Genomic DNA, 22318 nt, shown 5'->3' with positions numbered 1-22318 from the left:
CGACAACCATTTGACAGCGCTGTACGGCTGCGCTACGATTGCGTTAGGTTTGTTAAAATAAATCCCTCAAATGTCACAAGGGAGACACAGCTAGTGCCAGTTTAGCCAGCATATCCACATTTCACCAAACATGGTGTAAGACTAAAGCCATTAGCAGAGCCCCAGAGGCACTTTACACTAAGGCAGATGGACACACACGCACAGATTCCTTTTACCTCATGGACAGACACACATAGTGCGCTGTCAGGCTAATAAGTACCGTAAAGGGGATACCATTATCCTCTGTAGACTTACTACATATAATAGAGATCTGTACAAGACATCCTTCTTTCCGTCTGGCGTCTCGTCAAGTTTTCGCCGAATGAAGAATCCTCCCAGTTTACGTATCAATGTGCTGAAAAAAACAAGCAAGCCCAGTCGTTCACTGAAACAATACAGTCTAATAAGAAAACTAAACCAATCCCGTATCTGGATGGCATATTTCAAAACAACTCTAATGGCTAGGCTAGCTCAATAACTCCCACATTGCACAGGTGACTTGAAATACATTTTCTTCCAAGTGCAGATCTAGGTTCAGTTTCTCCTACCTTGATTTTAACCTCATTCATTATCAGACCTGAGATCAGCTTTCACCAGGTAGTGCTAGACAGTTAGGCACAGATCTAGGATCAGTTTACCCGTCCCAAATCATTAGGCGAAGGGGACTGGGACGGGGCGGACCAAGCTCAGCAAAACCGATCTAGATCAGCATCTAGATGGGTCTTCTTCCAGTTGGCTCACCTGAATATGGGGATGTTGAGGTTGTTGCCGGCAGCGATGTGGGGAGCCTTGATGTTGTGGCAGAAGAGGATAAAGGTGATGAGCAGGTAGTCGATGTGAGACTTGTGCACGGGCAGGAAGACAAGGGGAGCGTTGTACTGCAAAACACAGAAGGAAAAACCCCCACACAATTTAGGCCATGGTTAAAGAGCATGGTGTTCACCCATAAAATTGATTATTTTATTCAATAGAGAACTGCATCTGAAAAACAGTAGTCCAGACCCTGGGTCTCTACCATATATACAGTGTACTCAGAACCCTTTCCTTTCCCCCACATTTTGTTATGTTACAGCCTTATTCTAAAATTTATTAAATACATTTCTCAATCTACAGACAATACCCTATAATGACAAAACGAAAAGAAAAAAAAAAGTTTATAGAAATGTTTGCTAATTTATTAAAAACAAAAATACCTTATTTACAAAAGTATTCAGACCCTTTACTATGAGACAAGAAATTGAACTCAGGTACATCCTGTATCCATCTATCATCCTTGAGATGTTTCTACTTGGAGTCCACCTGTGGTCAATTCAATTGATTGGATATGATTTGGAAAGGCACACACCTGTCTATATAAGGTCCCACAGTTGACAGTGCATGTCAGAGCAAAAACCAAGTCATGACAAAGGAATTGTCCGTAGAGCTCATAGACAGGATTGTGTCGAGGCAGAGATCTGGGGAAGGGTACCAACACATTCTGCAGCATTGAAGGTCCCCAAGAACACAGTGGCCTCCATCATTCTTAAATGGAAGAAATTTGGCACCACCAAGACTTCCTAGAGCTGGCCGCCCAGCCAAACTGAGCAATCAGGGGAGAAGGGCCTTGGTCAGGGAGGTGACCAAGAACCTATGGATCACTGACAGAGCTCCTCTGTGGAGACAGGATAACCTTCCAGAAGGACAACCATCTCTGCAGCACTCCACCAATCAGGCCTTTATGGTAGAGTGGCCAGACAGAAGCCAACAGGCAGCTGTAGACTCAGACTATGAGAAACAAAATTCTCTGGTCTGATGAAACCAAGAGTCACGCCTGGAGGAAACCTGGCACCATCCCTACAGTGAAGCATGATGGTGGCAGCATCTTGCTGTGGGGATATTTTTCAGCAGCAGGGACTGGGAGACTAGTCAGGGAAAGATGGGAAAGATGGATGGAGCAAAGTACAGAACGATACTTGATGAATATCTGCTCCAGAGCAGTCAGAACCTCAGTCTTGGGCGAAGGTTCACCTTCCAACAGAACAACCCTAAGCACACAGCCAAGACAACGCAGGAGTGGCTTCGGGACAAGTCTCTGAATGTCCTTGTGGCCCAGCCAGAGCCCGGACTTGAGCCAGATCTAACATCTCTGGAGAGACCTGAAAATAGCTGTGCAGCGACGCTCTCCATCCAACCTGACAGAGCTTGAGAGGATCTGCACAGAAGACAGGGATAAACTCCCCAAATACAGGTGTGCCAAGTTTTTAGTGTCATACCCAAGAAGACTCGAGGCGGTAATCGCTGCCAAAGATGCTTCAACAAAGTACTGAGTAAAGGGTCTGAATACCTATGTAAACGTGATACCTGTTTTTGTTGTTTCATAAATTTGCAAACATTTCTAAAAACCTGTTTTTGCTTTGTCATTACGGGGCTTTGTGTGTAGATTTACAAGGGAAAAAAACAACTTAATACATTTTAGAACGGCTGTAATGTAACAAAATGTGGAAAAAGTCAAGGGTTTTGAATACTTTCCTTATGCATTGTTCATACACACAAAAATATAAACTTAATGAGCTGAAATAAAAGATCCCAGACATTTTCCATCTGCAAAGAAAGCATATTTTTTCAAATTTTGTGCAAAAATGTATTTAGATCCCTATTAGTGGGGATTTTTGCATTTGTCGAGATAATCCATCCACCTGACAGGTGTGGCATATCAAGAAGCTGATAAAACTGCATTATCATTACACAGGTGTGCTGGGGGTAATAAAAGGCCACTAAAATGTGCAGTTTTATCACAATGCCACATCTCAAGTTTTGCAAGAGAATTCAGGGTTCATTTCTCTACCATAAGCCACCTCTGTCATTTTAGAGAATTTGGCAGTACGCCCAACCGGCCTCACAACGTGTAACCACGCCAGCCCAGGACCTCCACATGCGGCTTCTTCACCTGTGGGATCGTCTGAGGCGAGGGGGGGGGGGGGGGGGTTGATGAGGAGTATTACTGTCTGTAATAAAGCCCTTGTGGGGCAAAACTCATTCTGATTGGCTGGGCCTAGCTCCCAAGTGGGTGGGCCTATGCCCAGTCATTTGGGCCTTCATTAATTAATTTATATTGGCTGATTTCCTTATATGAACTGTAACTCAGCAAAATCTTGCGTTTATATTTTTGTTCAGTATAAAGCGAACAGACTGAATTTCCATATATACCCTCCCCGAAAAAAATAAAATAAATCTGTTCCAGTTTGCATTTTGAATTTTGTGAGGCCTCCCCTTTAAAATTGCCATAGAAACAGCCCCTCAACATTGATTGACTGGGGTTAAAGGAATAGAAATCCACGGGTCTGGAGATTATAACGACAAGGGTGTCAAGATAACATTGATTGACCCAAAGCGTGGAAACGCCTAATGTTACCACCTCCCAATGCTGAAATATGGAAGAAATACAACCAAGAGTAGGGCGATCTCAACGAGCAACGGTCACAACAAACTGACATTATTATTTAATCAACACTATTAAGTACAAGCACATTAAAGGTTGTACTATTGTAGAGAACAATCTATTGATTATTTGTATGCGATTCATAATGACAAAGGCTGAAGAAAACTAGGTTTAGACATTAATTTAGTAGCACCCTCTTGAATTTACCCATATTTCACTACATGCTAGAGCAGTGAGTGAACGCCCTATAAAAAAGGGTAAGTTCAGGATGTTAGACGTTTCCTAACCCTGGAAGTAGTCAACAGTATTGGCCAGGAGACATTATAATCCATGGTTTGGTTCTTTAAAAACAGCCACAACAAACCTCAGCTAACTCTAGCCATCAATAGAAGTGATATGGGCAACCAATGATGGCTCAAGGTGGTAAAGGTTGTGTAAACGTCATCGTAAGTTTAGCTGTCTTGACATAAGGCTTTATCAACAATCAACAAGGTAACATTGCAGAAGCTCTGTCCCCGGGGTAGACAGTCCTGGTCAATCATGAGACCCTTTCTAAGGTTTATATGGTTTAATGAAGCAAGACATTTATATAATTCCATGAACCATACAGTCAACACACGCCAACATTTGAGGTAAACAACTCAATGACAAAACCTTTAATGACAAATGTTACAGATTATGCATAAAATGTTAAACTATCATAAAGTTATTTACATATTCTAAAACATGAAGACATTCTTCACGCTGGCGCAACAGTATCATGCCAGCAGTATAAAGTGTTAGCGGTGATTCTAACCTCCGTAGCAGCTTTCTTCACCATCTCCAGCTGGCCTTTGTGGATCTGGATGCTCCAGAAGAAGCCATTGAAGAGCTTGAGAAGCGCCCATCCCGTCAACCTGAAAGACAAAAATGTACAGGTATGGCTCCTTCAGTGGCATTGTCACTGCCAGTGGTGTTTTTTGTTTTGTTTTTTTAGTTGAGCAACTTTCGTTGTAACGGGGACAAAACGGCATGCTTTGGTCTTCCTCATTTGAGCACTGCTTACATTGATTAGAACTAGCATTTGAGGATTGATACAAATCTGTGTTATCTGATTGGCAGCAATATCTATAGACAAAACCATACATTTGTTTGAAAATAACCACACATTTTCACAGACTTATCAAGGACATTGTGATTCCTCAACATCGCCCATTTTCAATTATTTCAAAAGGCCGGTGGGAACCCTGCCAGCGCCAAAGAACATTACATTAAGTGATTTGAGAGTAGAGGACTCGCTGAAAGGTGCTGTACCTGATGAAGGCTGGTGAGATGTTGGCCACCATCTCTTGCAGGAACCCTCTGGCTTTCCGCCTCACCTTGCTGACCGCTTTATGTTCCACCCCAGCCTCGGTGGCCGCAGGATCCAACTCAGTGGCCACCTCCACAATTGCACTCTCCACCCTGGGACAGACAAGTACTGTCAGAGACAAGCATTCTTCTGATTCTTCTTCTACTGGAAAATCAAAAGCTAATGGAGGTTTGAAAGGCATTATACTTAGAGTTTCAAGGGAGCAATGCTCAGGATATGACAGTTTCAAGGGTACTGTTCATGGGAAATTACTGTTACAAACGCACTGCTAAACTCATGAGAGTTGTCTGCTTTGTTTCTTTGGCTGTGAACCAATACATGATCTCCTTTCCGTCACTTCACGACCTCTGATATAAATACATTAGAGATGAAACCAAGGGCTGGTTTGTCTTCAAGTCTATGAAGTCAGTTCAAAAGGAGATGAAGTAATTTACTGAATAATCATGGTACATCATTGTCTCTTCTTCCAAATCCCTGCTGGTTCCCTTCAGCCTTCCCTCCCTCTGTGTCTCTCTGTGATACCTGCTGTTGTTGAGTACATTGTCCACCACGTTGCGGGCGAACATGTCCTTCTGGACGTCCCTCTCCAGAACAAACAGCACATAGCTGAGCCTGCGGGCCAGCCAGCCCCGATGTCTGCAAGACCACAGGGAATACTCGTCACATACAAGGTAACCACAACAGTCAGAGTGCACCCAATCACAAGTATATACTATTAACATAGTTACCGTGGCCTTACAGAAACAAATGTAAAAAATTATTACATTGTTACAGCTGTAGTCCACCAAAGCACAGGATCAACTTGGGTGGAATTTAAATGTTTATATTAGCTTGTACAGTAATATGGTTAGTGAAACACTTGTCATTATTTTTTAAAAAGAGCAATTTCTACTTAGTCATTTTACAACAATGACAAAGTCATTCTACCACCACCAAAATCCACCTGTCACAAGACTCATCTTGTTAAATGTACAAGTTAGTGTTTTGTTGACATGAACATATATGCATTTGTCCTGTTGTTTTGTAAGGCACAAGGCAGCCATCGCCGACTTTGGGACCACTGAGCTCAATCACCGGATAGTGGCTGGTGTCCGTTGACAGTCAATTATTCATCCTTTAGGTTTCCACTGTTTCACAGGGACACCCTGAGCTTCATAGACAAGTGGTGAGTACATGTCGTTTGAAGTACAGTACGGGGCCAGCATATCTACTACACTGTACCAGGTTTCAAACCTGCGCCCTTGAAATACGTTGAATGTCGGCACAACATGTTGAACAGCGTTTGAACACAGCCACGTGAAAAAGGTCTATTAAAGAGAGAAGATCACTATGGGCTCTCCGACCAATGACTTAAGTGCTGTGGTGGGCTTACCTGGTGTGTGTCTCATTGATGTAAATCACGTTGCGCAGTCCTAGAGAAGGAATGCTCGAGTTGAAGAGTCTCGCCTGGAAGAAAACAGAGGAGCTCTGTCAGGTAAATCTATTGCAAGTTGGGACACAGAAACGTATGCATAAGTTAATGCTCTGGGGTTCTAAGAAATCAAATATCACCAACAGTGGTTCTACCTAAAATGGAGGATGGAGCAGATAGGGGAGAATCATCCATAGAATCTATTCAGTGGAATACTTTTTCCGTCCTCCAGGTGGAATTAATTAGTCCCTTCCTGTTTCAGTCTTTTTCTTCTGTTTGGTGTAATGAATATGTAGGCACCAAACAGAAGAAAACCTGAAATGACTCTTTTCCCGTCACAAAACATCCTGCCCTAATGAACACAACCAAGCAATACTTGGGATCACCAGGCTGGGGTTTGAGTAACCCAACGGCTAGACTGGAGTAAACTAGACCACGGCTCGGCTCACCTGACTTTGCGGCGTGCAAGAATGGCAGCAGCGGCCCACGAATGGCCTCTTTCTGTTCAGCAAGCCCTCCTTCCACGTGCTGGTCACACAGCGCAGGACAGACGGACTGGAACTGCGGTCCTGGACACAGACACTTCAGTTTGCGCCATTGTTCAAAACACAAAAGAATCCCATATAGGAAATAGATAGATTTTTGCACCGTGTTGGTCTTTCACACCCACACTAAAATTCTCAACCAACACCAATTCTCCTCACTATCAGTGGTCAAGTCTTTCTTAGTGTTTCCTCTACCATTACTGAGCAAGACAGTCCTCCCTAAATTAGCGCCAACCCACCTAAAATAAAAATCCCAGCAACTAAAAAAAACAAAACAAGGGGAACGGCTGTAATGTAACAAAATGTGGAAAAAGTCAAGGGTTTTGAATACTTTCCTTATGCATTGTTCATACACACAAAAATATAAACTTAATGAGCTGAAATAAAAGATCCCAGACATTTTCCATCTGCAAAGAAAGCATATTTTTTCAAATTTTGTGCAAAAATGTATTTAGATCCCTATTAGTGGGGATTTTTGCATTTGTCGAGATAATCCATCCACCTGACAGGTGTGGCATATCAAGAAGCTGATAAAACTGCATTATCATTACACAGGTGTGCTGGGGGTAATAAAAGGCCACTAAAATGTGCAGTTTTATCACAATGCCACATCAAGTTTTGCAAGAGAATTCAGGGTTCATTTCTCTACCATAAGCCACCTCTGTCATTTTAGAGAATTTGGCAGTACGCCCAACCGGCCTCACAACGTGTAACCACGCCAGCCCAGGACCTCCACATGCGGCTTCTTCACCTGTGGGATCGTCTGAGGCGAGGGGGGGGGGGGGGGGTTGATGAGGAGTATTACTGTCTGTAATAAAGCCCTTGTGGGGCAAAACTCATTCTGATTGGCTGGGCCTAGCTCCCAAGTGGGTGGGCCTATGCCCAGTCATTTGGGCCTTCATTAATTAATTTATATTGGCTGATTTCCTTATATGAACTGTAACTCAGCAAAATCTTGCGTTTATATTTTTGTTCAGTATAAAGCGAACAGACTGAATTTCCATATATACCCTCCCCGAAAAAAATAAAATAAATCTGTTCCAGTTTGCATTTTGAATTTTGTGAGGCCTCCCCTTTAAAATTGCCATAGAAACAGCCCCTCAACATTGATTGACTGGGGTTAAAGGAATAGAAATCCACGGGTCTGGAGATTATAACGACAAGGGTGTCAAGATAACATTGATTGACCCAAAGCGTGGAAACGCCTAATGTTACCACCTCCCAATGCTGAAATATGGAAGAAATACAACCAAGAGTAGGGCGATCTCAACGAGCAACGGTCACAACAAACTGACATTATTATTTAATCAACACTATTAAGTACAAGCACATTAAAGGTTGTACTATTGTAGAGAACAATCTATTGATTATTTGTATGCGATTCATAATGACAAAGGCTGAAGAAAACTAGGTTTAGACATTAATTTAGTAGCACCCTCTTGAATTTACCCATATTTCACTACATGCTAGAGCAGTGAGTGAACGCCCTATAAAAAAGGGTAAGTTCAGGATGTTAGACGTTTCCTAACCCTGGAAGTAGTCAACAGTATTGGCCAGGAGACATTATAATCCATGGTTTGGTTCTTTAAAAACAGCCACAACAAACCTCAGCTAACTCTAGCCATCAATAGAAGTGATATGGGCAACCAATGATGGCTCAAGGTGGTAAAGGTTGTGTAAACGTCATCGTAAGTTTAGCTGTCTTGACATAAGGCTTTATCAACAATCAACAAGGTAACATTGCAGAAGCTCTGTCCCCGGGGTAGACAGTCCTGGTCAATCATGAGACCCTTTCTAAGGTTTATATGGTTTAATGAAGCAAGACATTTATATAATTCCATGAACCATACAGTCAACACACGCCAACATTTGAGGTAAACAACTCAATGACAAAACCTTTAATGACAAATGACTCCTCACTATCAGTGGTCAAGTCTTTCTTAGTGTTTCCTCTACCATTACTGAGCAAGACAGTCCTCCCTAAATTAGCGCCAACCCACCTAAAATAAAAATCCCAGCAACTAAAAAAAACAAAACAAGGGGAACCACATCACTACGTCATCGTTCAATCCCATCTTACTGAGTCATCGTTAGGCTGCTTCCAGCGGCTGCCTCCCTGGTCGGCTCCATTGACCTGGAGCAGGCTGTCTGGCCCAATCGTGACGGCCACTTCCATCTCCTCCCTTTATATCACACACCAGCTAGGAATCTGCGGGATCGAGAGAGACAATCACAGATCAACACAAATGCCATCAATAGAGGTCCCCACAGCCATGACCGAGCTCCAAGCCATACGGCGCTTACATACCTAACAGAGCAGGCCAAACAATTGAGGGGGTTTGGACTGGGGTGACAGATGATAGAATTTGGGTTGTGTCAAATTAAAAATTTCAATTTCAGAGTGTAGCACACTGTATGTGTGCGTTGCGCGATGATAATGGTAGATGGAAAGGCTGTCCCAAAAACCTCCTCAATTCAATGTTGACTTATGCCCCCCCTGGCAGAATTATATCATTACATTTTGTCTCAATCCAGTGGGGATTTGTTTCAAACTCTGCCATGATCATGTGTGGTCCAGAAAACCGTCCCCTGCTAGCTGCGCAATTTAATGACGGACGTTCCTGTGTCATTGCCTCTTCAGAAAGTTGCAGGAAATACAAGTCACTGATGCATTCTGTTCATGTCGTATGATAAACTTGGGCAAATAAATGCAAATAAGTTGAATACATTTAATTGATTTCCTGCTAAGTTTTTTAAATATAATTGTTGAATTCCGTTTTATTGTCCGATTTCTGCGATTCCGTCTGCGTCGTAGATTTTATAGGGCCCTACAGTTGGGACTGGGAATGACAGAATTGGGGGTGTGAGTGACCTCTCCAGCTACTCAAAATAGATCATGGGGCATCACCACTGGCACGTGGCAAAAAGAGTGGAGATATTTTTTTCCCAGCCCGAGTTCTTTCCTTCACGTCCTTCATGACCTACGTATGTATTACCACCAGAAACCAATTTGCTGACCTGTGGGCGAGAGCCTTTTTCCCCTTCGGTGTCAGGTTATAGGCTACCCAGGCTCTGGCCACACACCCCCCCCCCCACCCCAAATGACGCAGACACAAATACACGTAAAAATACACACAGATAAACTAATAAGTTAACCTCTATAGATTCATACATTCACATAACCGCGCACGTTGCCTTGAGTCAAATTTACTTTCCAAGCTATAGCATACAATATTTTACATACAGCAGAATTTTAAAGGACCAAAGAGTTTAGGTTTGCTTTGTTCTTTTTTGCCATGTGAAAAAAAAAATTATGATACTGGTATCGTCCCAGCCCTAGTAAGCACAACCGAGCTGGCTGGTTGAGTCGAGGGGAAAACAGGGCATTTGGAGTGTTCACACCATCTCAGAGGGATATTTGAGGCAGAAGTGTGCCACCAGACCGAACCGCCCCGTCCACCCAAGACACCTCAAATTAAAAACTGCAAAGAATTCCAGTATACCTAGCCCATCCTTAAAGTTTAAGTGAAAGATGGAAAATGTATGGCATTTAAGGTAGCCGGGTTGAGCCTGCTCTGTGGTCGACCAGTTAAGGATTAAAAAAAAAAACATCTAATAGCCTTACATAGGTGCTACACTGTTTAAATGTTTTATTTTACCTGCTACGCTGAAGCACAACTTTGTCAGTGTGAGCAGAGCACTATCAACCAGGCCTAGGCATTCAAAGTATTCAGACACCTTCACTTTTTCCATCTTGTTACGTTACAGCCTTATTCTAAAAAGGATTTAAAAAATAATCCTCAAATCTACAGACAATACCCCATAAAGACAAAACGAAAACAGGTTAAGAAATGTATTCAATTAAAACAGAAATACTTTGACATAAATATTCAGACCCTTTGCTATAGGACTAGAAATTGAGATTGCACAAATTGGAGTCTACCTGTGGTTAAAATCAATTCATTGGACATGATTTGGAAAGGCACACACCTGTCTATACAAGGTCACAAACTTGACAGTGCATGTCAGAGAAACACCATGGCATGAGGTTGAAGGAATTGTCCGTAGAGCTCCAAGACAGGATTGTGTCGAAGCACATCTGGTGAAGGGTACCAAAACATTTCTTTAGCATTGAAGGTCCCCAAGAAGACAGTGGCCTCCATTCTTAAATGGAAGTTTGGAACCACCAAGACTCTTCCTAGAGCTGGCCGCCCAGCCAACCTGAGCAATCGGGGGAGAAGGGCCTTGGTCAGGAAGGTGCCCAAGAACTCGATGGTCAGTCTGACAGAGCTCCAGAGTTGTGTAGAGACGGGAGAACCTTCCAGAAGGACAACCATCTATACAGTACTCCACCAATCAGGCCTTTTATGGTAGAGTGGCCAGACGGAAGCCACTCTTCAGTAAAAGACACAACAGCCCGCTTGGAGTTTGCCAAAAGGCACCTAAAGGACTCTCAGGCGATGAGAAACAAGACTTTCTGGTCTGATGAAACCAAGACTAAAATCTTTGGCCTGAATGCAAAGCGTCACATCTAGAGGAAACCTGGTGGTGGCAGCATCTTTCTGTGGGGATGTTTTTTGGTGGCAGGGACTGGGAGACTAGCCAAGATAGAGAGATCCTTGATGAAAACCTGCTCCAGAGCACTCAGGACCTCAGACTCGGGCAAAGGTTCACCTTCCACAAGAACTAGAAACCTAAGCACACAGCCAAGACAGCGCAGGAGTCGCTTCGGGACAAGTCTTTGAATGTCCTTGAGTGGCCCAGCCAGAGCCCGGACTTGCACCCAATCAAACATCTCTGGAGAGACCTGAAAATAGCTGTGCAGCGACGCTCCCCATCTAACCTGACAGAGCTTGAGAGGATCTGCAGAGATGAATGGGAGAAACTCCCCAAATACAGGTGTGCCAAGCTTGTAGTGTCATACCCAAAAATATGCAAGGCTGTAATAGCTGCCAAAAGTGCTTCAACAAAGTACTGAGTAAAGGGTCTGAATACTTACGTAAATGAGAGTTTTAAAAATGTATTAAAACTGTTTTTACTTCGTTATTATGGGCTATTGTGTGTAGATTGAGGGGGATTTTTTCACCACATCCATTTTAGAATAAGGCTGTAACGTAACAAAATATAGAAAAAGTCAAGGGGTCTGAATACTTTCCAAATGCACTGTACATCCTTTTGATCACGGGAATGAGCTGTGTGTCGAAATGTTAAACAAACACCTGAAGGTAATTTTACGCTACAGCAGCGCAGGCCTCTCGCGGAGCCGGCATGCTCACGCCCAGGTTTCATTTAAATGAATAGGAGAGTCTCAAAACTGAAAACATTTTTCACATTTTCAGGCAAGTGACTTATCGCAACCCCCCCCCCAAAAAAAATACTGCTGACTTGTCTGATGGGCAAGTGCCTTTCAGACTAATGCCAATCCCTGGATAGCTGAACACGTTTTACCGGTTAAACGTCCATAAAGCATCTGCACGCCAATTACCAACCACCATGTTTTGTTTCAATCAAAGCATATATTTGGCCTAATGGCACGAGCTGCTGAGTTTGGGCCACGAGAGAAAAATGCAAGCAGACATTGATTCAGTTTGGATCTGATGAAAATACAACAGAACAGACCATGTCTCACACCAGACAAAGACCTCCAATCACCACGGGGTGTGTGAGAACAGGAATGGAGAAGCAGCGACGGGGGCCAGAGCCTGGGTGTGTGTGTGTGTGTGTAAAGTAGCACCTGCGCCTGATTGTTTAGCTATCGGGAATAGGGTCCCGATACTCCGTATTTATGGAGGGGCATGGCAGAGGCAGGGTCCACCAAAGCCACAGGGCTGTGTGTGTTGTGCTTGTGTGCACGCATGTGGAGCTGCTGCTCTGTGTTCTTGAACAACACTGACTAAGATAGACTATCTAGGCTAGGCCCATCATCAAGTTATTATAATGTTCGAGCCCTGAATGCGAATTAGCTGAAAGCTGTGGTATCAGACCATATACCACGAGTACGACAATACATTTATTTTTACTGTTCTAATTATGTTGTTAACCAGATTATAATATCAATAAAGGCACCTCAGGGGTTTGTGATATATGGCCAATATATCACGATTAAGGGCTGTAACCAGGCACTCTGCAGTGCACTGTACATAGTAACAGCCTTGGTATATTGGCCATGTACCACACCCCTGCATGCCTTATTGCTAAATATAGCCTAGCCATTAGTGATGAAAAAATAAAAACACAGTTACATATATCGATACTTTGACTCCAAGTATTGATTTGCAAAAATCGATACTTGGTAGCATTAGCTAGTGCTAGTCGACTGTATCCGCACCAAAAAGCCACTATTTTTCATCGTATAGCTTGTTCTCCAAATTCTAGTGCTGAGCGAGTCACTAACTTTTATAAATGTTTTGGTTATTAAACAACGTTGGTTCCATTTAGGTCGTTTTTTTGGGAGCCCAACATGCCATTCCTGTAGAGAAATCAAATAATTCACGAGAGAAATTAAGTCAAGGACTATGTGGGACGCTGGGCTAAAGGGAGTTGTTTTCATTAAGCAAATATTCAACCCGGTCAGCGCAGAAACGTAGTAATTAACTACTAAGACCCTAATCCATAGTGCCCGTTCTTTCCGGCTCGGATAGAGAAGTATACACTTTTACGCACGCCCTTAGCGGTGGAAACCCACATCACCATAAAAGCACCATCTCAAAACTAGTTCCACTACGTGAACAGAAAAGGCTTCCACTCTTAATGTACAGGTGATGGGTTATGTGAAGGGCAAAAAACACACAACTCGTTCATTCTGCAGAACAGCAATAATGGCCTATACACCTACAGGAGGGAGCTGTTGACAATTGATGGCTTATTGGAGAGTGTTGTCTACTCATTTGAAGTATATTTGCCATTGTAAAAGCAACTTGAATTGTCCTAATGGGCCTCTCTTTGTAGCCATGTTTTTACTGGTCAAACCACAACTGAGCAAGCCAAATAAAACCTTTTGATTGTACCTAATCTGACACTAGCACCTGTATTTCACGGTATACCGTTGTATATTCCCACAGATTTTAAAGGAATGATGGACCATTTATGGTTATTTAGGGGCGTTTCACAATGCAAATAGTCAAGGCCGCACAGGTATTGGTATTTATCAATGGTTATCTCCTACCAGTGTGCGTATGACAATCGTAGGATTGTTTGATATATCACACTTTTTCTATGCGTACGAACACTGAACTCCATTCATCAGTAGTAATTTAGAATACTTTGTTGGCAATATTAATTCATGAGGTCCCTAGTTTTTTGTATGGGCTAGGTCTCAAGCCACCACATCCACCTATGTCGGCCTTCCGCATCAGCAGTGTAAAGCGGCAGAGTTCCAGCGGTTTGTCAGACTAGGAAACATTCCAAAAATTGGTCTTCTTACGAAAACGTCTGCAGCCTCCGAACGGTTTGGGCCACTCTGTGGAAAGATAAGACTGTCAAACACAACGCTGTCCCGTTTTGTTCTACGACCCCCACAAGTGTTTCTCGACTCATCTGAAGGTAACCCTGTACCAGTTTAGAAAATGGAAGTAGGTCAGCAGTTTTGTACCATAAAAAAAAGGGGGATAAATGTATATATTTGCTAAGCTGTCTAAGAAAGCTAATATCCTCTCTAGGCTAGGGGGCAGTATTTTCACATCCGGATGAAAAGAGTGCCCAAAGTAAACTGCCTGCTACTCAGGCCCAGAAGCTAGGATATGCATATTATTAGTAGATTTGGATAGAAAACTCTGAAGTATCTAAAACCGTTTGAATGATGTCTGAGTATAACAGAACTTATTTGGCAGGCGAAACCCCAAGGACAAACCATCCAGGATTTTGTTTTGTTTATGAGGTCACTCTTTTCAATGGGTTTTCTATGGGGATCCAGATATCTAAGGCACTTGCTTGCAGTTCCTATCACTTCCACTGGATGTCAACAGTCTTTAGAAATTGGTTGATGTTTTTCCCTTTGTGTAATGAAGAAGTAGGGCTGTTCAGAACGTGTACTGTTTGTTAGGGGCGCGCGACCTGAAAGCTCGCTCCACTTTGTTTTTATCCGCTATTGAACGCAGTTTGTCTTAAATTTTATCGATTATTTATGTTAAAAAATACCTAAAGTTGTATTAGGAAAGTTGTTTGAAATGTTTGGACAAAGATTACAGGTAACTTATTAGATATTTTGTAGTCATGTTGCGCGAGTTGGTACCGGTGTTTTTCTGGATCAAACTCGTCAAATAAATGGACATTTTGGATATATAACGATGGAATTAATCAAACAAAAGGACCATTTGTGATGTTTATGGGACATATTGGAGTGCCAACAGAAGAAGCTCGTCAAAGGTAAGGCATGAATTATATCATTATTTCTGAGTTGTGTAGCGCCTGGCGGGATGAAATATGATTGTCTGTGTTTGTTTGATGGGGTGCTGTCCTCAGATAATAGCATGGTTTGCGTTCGCCGCAAAGCCTTTTTGAAATCTGACACGGTGGCTGGATTAACAAGAATTAAAGCTTTAATTTGGTGTATTGCACTTGTGATTGTATGAAAGTAAAAATTTTATAAAATTTTATTTGAATTTGGCGCTCTGCCATATCACCAGATGTTGTTAAATCGATCCCGTTCACGGGATTTGATCCCTAAGAAGTTTTAAATCAATTCCATACATTAACTTGGTAGAATCTCCCCACAGCTTAGATTTTTAGGGGTTAAAGGAATGGAAAATAAAGTCAAATAAAAACTATGCAAAATATACCCAATGTGGACCTGACAGAGACAATAGAATATTTTGTGAAATTAATGTTCACCATTTTGGGCTTTGGAACTTCCATTAAAAAGCTAACAAATAATTTAATGTCATTATTTCATCATGTTTATTAAAACGTTAAATGTTTTATCTAAACCAAAAGCTGTGATAATTTTTATAGAATCGAACCGATCTAAAAAGAAAAAAAAGCACTAAGCATCTTTTAAAATGGTGAACTAACATGTTTTTTTAGAACTTTTATCTCCATGACTCGTCTCTCTGCAGTGAGCAAATTGCAATATCTATAGAACCGTGAGAATGTTTTATAATGGCGCAAACAGAGAGGGCTGCCTCACTTCTAGCTCTTGGGAAACTATGCAGTATTTTGTTTTTATGTATTATTGTATCACATACACACACACAAACACATTTGTAATAATGACAATTACAACAACACTGAATGAACACTAACTTAATAGATCAATAAAATCAATTTAGTCTCAAATAAATAATGAAACATGTTAAATTTGGTTTAAATAATGCAAAGACAGTGTTGGAGAAGAAAGTAAAAGTGCAATATGTGCCATGTAACAAAGCTAACGTTTAAGTTCCTTGCTCAGAACATATGAAAGCTGGTGGTTCCTTTTAACATGAATCTTCAATATTCCCAGGTAAGATGTTTTAGGTTGTAGGTATTATAGGACTATTTCTCTCTATACCATTTGTATTTCATATACCTTTGACTATTGGATGTTCTAATAGGTACTTTAATATTGCCAACCTAATCTCGGGAGTTGATAGGCTTGAAGTCATAAACAGCGCAATGCTTGAAGCACAGCGAAGAGCTGCTGGCAAATGCAGGAAACTGCTGTTTGAATGAATGCTTACGAGCATGCTGCTGCCTACCACCGCTTAGTCAGACTGCTCTATCAAACCATAGACTTAATTATAAATAACACAGAAATACAAGCCTTAGGTCATCAATATGGTAAAATCCGGAAACAAAACGTTTATTCTTTCAGTGAAATACAGAACCGTTCCATATTTTATCTAACAGGTGGCATCCCTAAGTCTAAATATTGCTGTTACATTGCACAACCTTCAATGTTGTCATAATTATGTACAATTCTGGCAAATTAATTACGGTCTTTGTTAGGAAGAAATGGTCTTCACACAGCTCGCAACGAGCCAGGCAGCCCAAACTGCTGCATATACCCTGACTCTGCTTGCACAGAACACAAGAGAGGCGACACAATTTCCCCTAGTTAAAATGATATTCATATTAGCAGGCAATATTAACTAAATATGCAGGTTTAAAAATATATACTTGTGTATTGATTTTAAGAAAGGCATTGATGTTTATGGTTAGGTACACATTGGTGAAACGACAGTGCTTTTTTCGCGAATGCGCTTGTTAAATCACCCGTTTGGCGAAGTAGGCTGTGATTCAATGATAAATTAACAGGCACCGCATCGATTATATGCAACGCAGGACAAGCTAGATAAACTAGTAATATCATCAACCATGTGTAGTTAACTAGTGATTATGTCAACATTGATTGTTTTTTTATAAGATAAGTTTAATGCTAGCTAGCAACTTACATTGGCTCACATAACAGGTAGTCAGCCTGCCACACAGTCTCCTCGTGGAGTGCAATGTAATCGGCCATAATCGGTGTTCAAAAATGCTGATTGCCAATTGTTATGAAAACTTGAAATCGGCCCTAATTAATTTTGCATTCTGATTAAAATCGGTCGATCTCTAGACTGTAGTACACTCGACCATTGCTACTCCAACTGAAAGATGCCTACAAGGCCCTCCCACACCCTCCTTTCGGCAAATATGACCAGAAACTCAAACAGGAAGTACCCATGCTAAGGACTATTCAATGCTGGTCTGACCAATCGGAATTCACGCTTCAAGATTGTTTTGATCACGCGGACTGGGATATGTTCAGGGTAGCTTCAAAGAATAATATCGACGATTACACTGATACGGTTTACCAGGAAGTGTATAGGAGATGTTGTAACAACTGACTATTAAAACCTACCCTAACCAGAAACCATGGATAGATGGTAGCATTCGCGCAAAACTGAAAGTGCGAACCACTGCATTTACCATGGTAAAGTGACTGGGATCATGGCCGAATACAAACAGTGTTTTTATTCCCTCCGTACGGCAATCTCAGGCAAAACGGCAGTATAGAGACAAAGGAGTTTCAAATCAACGGCTCAGACATGAGACGTATGTGGCAGGGTCTACAGACAATTACGGACGTCTTGCTTCCGGACAAGCTAAATAACTTCTTCACCCGCTTTGAGGATAGCAGTGCCACTGACACGGCCCACTACCAAGGATTGTGGGCTCTCCTTCTCCGTGGCCGGCGTGAGTAAGACATTTAAGTGTGTTAACCATCGCAATGATGCTGGTCCCACAAGGGTGAGTGCTCAGCCCCCTCCTGTACTGCCTGTTCACCCATGACTGCGTGGCCATGCACGCCTCCAACGCAATCATCAAGTCTGCAGACGACAACAGTAGTAGGCTTGATTACCAACAATGATGAGACAGCCTACAGGGAGGTGAGGGCTAGGAGTGTGGTGCCAGGAAAACAACTTCTCACTCAACATCAGCAAAAGGAGATGATCGTGGACTTCAGGAAACCCCCTATCCACATTGACAGGACCGCAGTGGAGAAGGTGGAAAGCTTAAAGTTCTTTGGCATACAAGTCACTAACAAACTGAAATGGTCCACCCACACAGATAGTGTGGTGAAAGCTCCTCTTCAACCTCAGGAGGCTGAAGAAATTTGGCGTGGCACCTAAAATCCTAAAACTTTTACAGGCGCACAAGTGAGAGCATCCTGTCGGGCTGCATCACCGCTTGGTACGGCAACTGCACCGCCAGCGACAGCAACTAAATAAGGCAGTTCTAGTTCTGTTTTGCATTTTTAATACATTTGCAAACATTTTTAAAAACCTGCTTTCACTTTGCCATTATGGGGTATTGTGTATAGATTGATAACATTTATTTTTCCCTTATCAATTTTAGACTAAGGCTGTAACAAAACATGGAAAAAGGGGTCTGAATACTTTCCAAATGCACTATCGGCACCTAAGTATCGTGAGGTCCCTGGCAATTCCATGCCCTACTAGCCATAATAAGAATATCCTTTGTTGACCCTTGAACTATCCCCTTCCAAATCTCTACAATACTGGGATGATGACTTGGCAGTCTACTGCTGTTGGGCAAGGTCTTCCCTATGACTCGACATTACATTATCTAATCAATAAATACACATGGCAGGTGCAGAAATCACATTCTAACTATTTCTCTAACGGGTAAACATAAGACTTTTTTAAATTTCACTCTGCTTTGAGTTCAAATTCAGCTGGATGTCTCATCTGATCCAAGGTCATAAATAGGGGAGAACAGGCGATTGCTTCGATATGGAATCGCCTAACCCTAGGTTAACACCAAAACACAATTGCTCTTGCAGCTGCGTTGCAATAAATGTGTTTTCTTGCTGCACAAAAAATGTTATTTACTTAACCCAAACCCTGGGAACCATGTTGTGTTTACTTTGAAAATGGCTCTTTGTTTAACAGAAAATATGGACAGAAAATCTAGCTTGTCTTTTCCTCTAAAATTGAGCAAAAAAGGGAGTTTGTCTATTCCAAGTGAGCTCAGTGAAAATACAACAGCGCACAATGAGAATACAATTTCCTCCAATCTGATACGCATCTGTAGCCGAAGTTCTTGTTATCACATTGCCCAGGCAGTCTGGAAAGAGGAACTTTGCACTAAACAAAGAGCAACATATTCTGTACTATTGCCTTTCCCTGTAGTCCTGCAGTCAAATGAACCCACTCACTGTAACATAGCAGCAAGCCAACCTTGGGGTGACATGAGATGCAGTATCATAAAAGCCCATCGTCAGTACTTTTAGCTTGAGTCATCAACGGAACAGTGTTTGTCCTCACAAAAGCCCTTACTGCTGTACGTAAGCCGGAAGCTTAACTTTATGGAAGGAAAGCATTCGTATAAAAAGCATTAGGTTAGTTGCTACCAACCTATTTACAATGATTTATCCTTATTCAGAAACGTAGGTCTGGCACAAAGCTATGGGACCAGGTGGAATTGAAGTCAAGTGAACCTTCCTTCGCTTTTCCTTTCCCTCCGTCAGTCCCTTTGTCCCTCTGTTTTTGATGTAGGTCAAATGCAAGTCTCAGTCGGGCTGAGTGACATGTAGACTATTCTTCTGATCATTCCATTTCTTATGTTTGGCAGTTCATGCCAAGTCTATATAAAAACGGTTTCAATGAGGCTGATTCATTGGCTTGAAATACGTTTCTGATCCTGAAGCAGAAAGGCTACTACAGTTCATCAAGCCTATTACTAAAATGAACCTGGCTACAGTATAAATCCATGGGCAATATAATAGCTCAACATTCACTGTGGTAGGCTTATGCTAATCACTGTGCATTGACAAACAAGAAAACGAGTATACACACAAAACTTAATTTGTGGACAGATAGCTTGGGGAGGAATTCCTAATGTAATTAAATCGGAAAATCACGCCATGGGTAGTGCCTTCCAGTTTAGAACTAGGTCACCATCAGACGCTGAGAGAATCTCTTTATAAATGGATAGCTACACCAACAAGCGTGCATGTTTGTAAGTGTGAGTATGTATGTATGTGTGTGTGTGGGGGGGGGGGGGGGGCTAATCACTGAATAGGACATAAACTAAGCCAAAATGCTCCTGCCCAGCTCAAGCAAGCAATGAATGACATACTGAGCTTTGCTGCATTGTCCCTTTGTGTTCTTGTAGTAGGTGACCCGCACATTGATGACAGAAGTGTGACTAGAATTCTGCTGGGTTTGCAAAGGTCAATGGCCTGCCATGTTCAAACAGGGGTGGTGAGGAAATTATTGATGGTAGGACTACCATCATAACACCAAACACAGGCTTCATAACATTTTTGAAGGTGTTTTGTTTTTGTTAAAATATATACTAATCTGGTTTCACTTACGCCTGCCCCAAAAAAGCAGGGCAAACAGGGGTTTGGGACTTTGCTCATAGAAATCTTAACACGTATGGACGCTTCACTGATCCTGGTATAGGCATATGAATTGCCTGTGGCCATCAATATTTACAAAACAATCTAAGAGAGCTATTATCATTAATCCTATTAATGCTTCAATTGAAAGGACGTATGGGGCGGCAGGTAGCCTAGTGGTTAGAGCGTTGGACTAGTAACCGAAAGGTTGCAAGATCAAATCCCTGAGCTGACATGGTACAAATCTGTCGTTCTGCCCTGAACAAGGCAGTCATTGAAAATAATAATTTGTTCTAAATTGACTTGCCAAGTTAAATAAAAGGTCAAATAAAAAATTATAGATGTTGTACATTGACCTTTCACACATCTTGCAAGCTAGGCATACATATGAAAGGTACTGCACACATCGCTTATTGGACTCATGAACATACATTAATGTTTTCTTCCTAGAAAGGGAACGCTGAGTAGGTCGTTTGCATGCCAAAACATCTTATCCATGCGTGGGTGGCTACTAACTAGGTTAATCCGACTCACAAACTGCCTGTTAATCTTCACTAAACAGGTCAAATGAAGCCGGACAAGACAGATGCCATGGTGGGGGATGATAATGAAATCTTAACAAAAATGATTTCGCAAGTTGTTATAGTGAACATAAAAGTGACGTGTGAAGTAGCTTCATGGCTGAGTAAATTGCATAGGCAAGGACAGGTGCAGTGTTTAGCTATACAGCACAGGCTAGCTCACATTGTTGCCTGGTCATCAAATCACAGTTGGCTCGGTTGTTTAGATGGGATAGAGCTTTTGTCAAATTACGTCGAAAATAGTTTTTGCATTTGAGCTAACTTAACCCTCTTCCTGACCTTGTTATCCTAATGATCCTAACATAATACGTTAATAATTATAACCTGCTGCGTAAAATAGAAGTTGCCTAGGCAGCCGATAGTGCATGGAAATCCTCCTAAACCGGTTATTAAAGTAAATTTTGACAAAATCTGTAACCTTCTAGACAAAACCAGTTGACGTTAAGCTAACATAAGCTAGTACTATGACGCTATTTCATTCAATGGTCAACCTAATTCACACCATTCACTCAGGCTAGCTAGCTACCGTTAGTTTAGCTAGCTAGCATAATGGCTAGAACGACTATACAGAAACCCGCAGGCAACCGCACCGAACCGTTTAATCAACGTCGTGGTACAAGCCAACACAATATTAGCTAGCGTTAATATTTAAATAAAAAAGTTTCTCAGTCTTACCTTGTATACGACCTCTAGCTGCACCACCATGTCTTGTGAATATACCCCCGTTGGCGCAATGTTCTTCTTCGAGAGTTAATGGCAGACTATCATCAAAGATTTTTTTAAAGATAGACCAGAGCCTGTCGTTTCCAATGGCAGAAAATTAATCCTAGTTGGCCGAATAAGCAAGAAGGTGGGCAGAGACAAACACGAGAGGTGAGATCCTATTGGCGTGTTCTAGCATTTATTTGCATATTTCCATTAGGGAACGCCTACTATGTAAAGTGCACGTGTACAACAACTCAATTCGCCCATGCACTCCTTAACGCCTTTTTTACTTTGGCAAACTCTTCCAAACTCAGTCCACTCGGTTTGTTACAGATTCTAGTTTCGGAATCAGAAAACTGTAAGGAGATCAAATGTTTAATATATGCGAAAATATGCAGAATGGCAGACAAAATCCATCTCGCTCCATCTTCTCCCACTGC

At 41.9% G+C, this 22318-nt stretch overlaps 1 protein-coding gene across 1 annotated transcript in view; it reads right to left on the bottom strand.

Annotated features, from left to right (window-relative positions):
* gpam (glycerol-3-phosphate acyltransferase, mitochondrial) overlaps positions 1-22029 on the bottom strand; it is a 44710-nt gene extending 22681 nt beyond the window's left edge. The window contains exons 1-9 of the mRNA XM_071392356.1: positions 21849-22029; positions 8845-8973; positions 6669-6788; positions 6181-6254; positions 5331-5444; positions 4751-4900; positions 4254-4353; positions 781-917; positions 295-394 (exon numbers count right to left, since the gene is read on the bottom strand). Of these exons, the coding sequence (XP_071248457.1) occupies positions 295-394; positions 781-917; positions 4254-4353; positions 4751-4900; positions 5331-5444; positions 6181-6254; positions 6669-6788; positions 8845-8940 (891 nt within the window). The 5' untranslated portion in view covers positions 8941-8973; positions 21849-22029. The remainder of the gene's footprint in view (positions 1-294; positions 395-780; positions 918-4253; positions 4354-4750; positions 4901-5330; positions 5445-6180; positions 6255-6668; positions 6789-8844; positions 8974-21848) is intronic.
* Between the last annotated feature and the right edge of the window lie 289 nt (positions 22030-22318).

The sequence above is a fragment of the Salvelinus alpinus genome, chromosome 3 (assembly GCF_045679555.1).
Source record: "Salvelinus alpinus chromosome 3, SLU_Salpinus.1, whole genome shotgun sequence".
NCBI lineage: Eukaryota > Metazoa > Chordata > Actinopteri > Salmoniformes > Salmonidae > Salvelinus > Salvelinus alpinus.
This window is presented reverse-complemented; position numbering and strand designations above follow the sequence as displayed.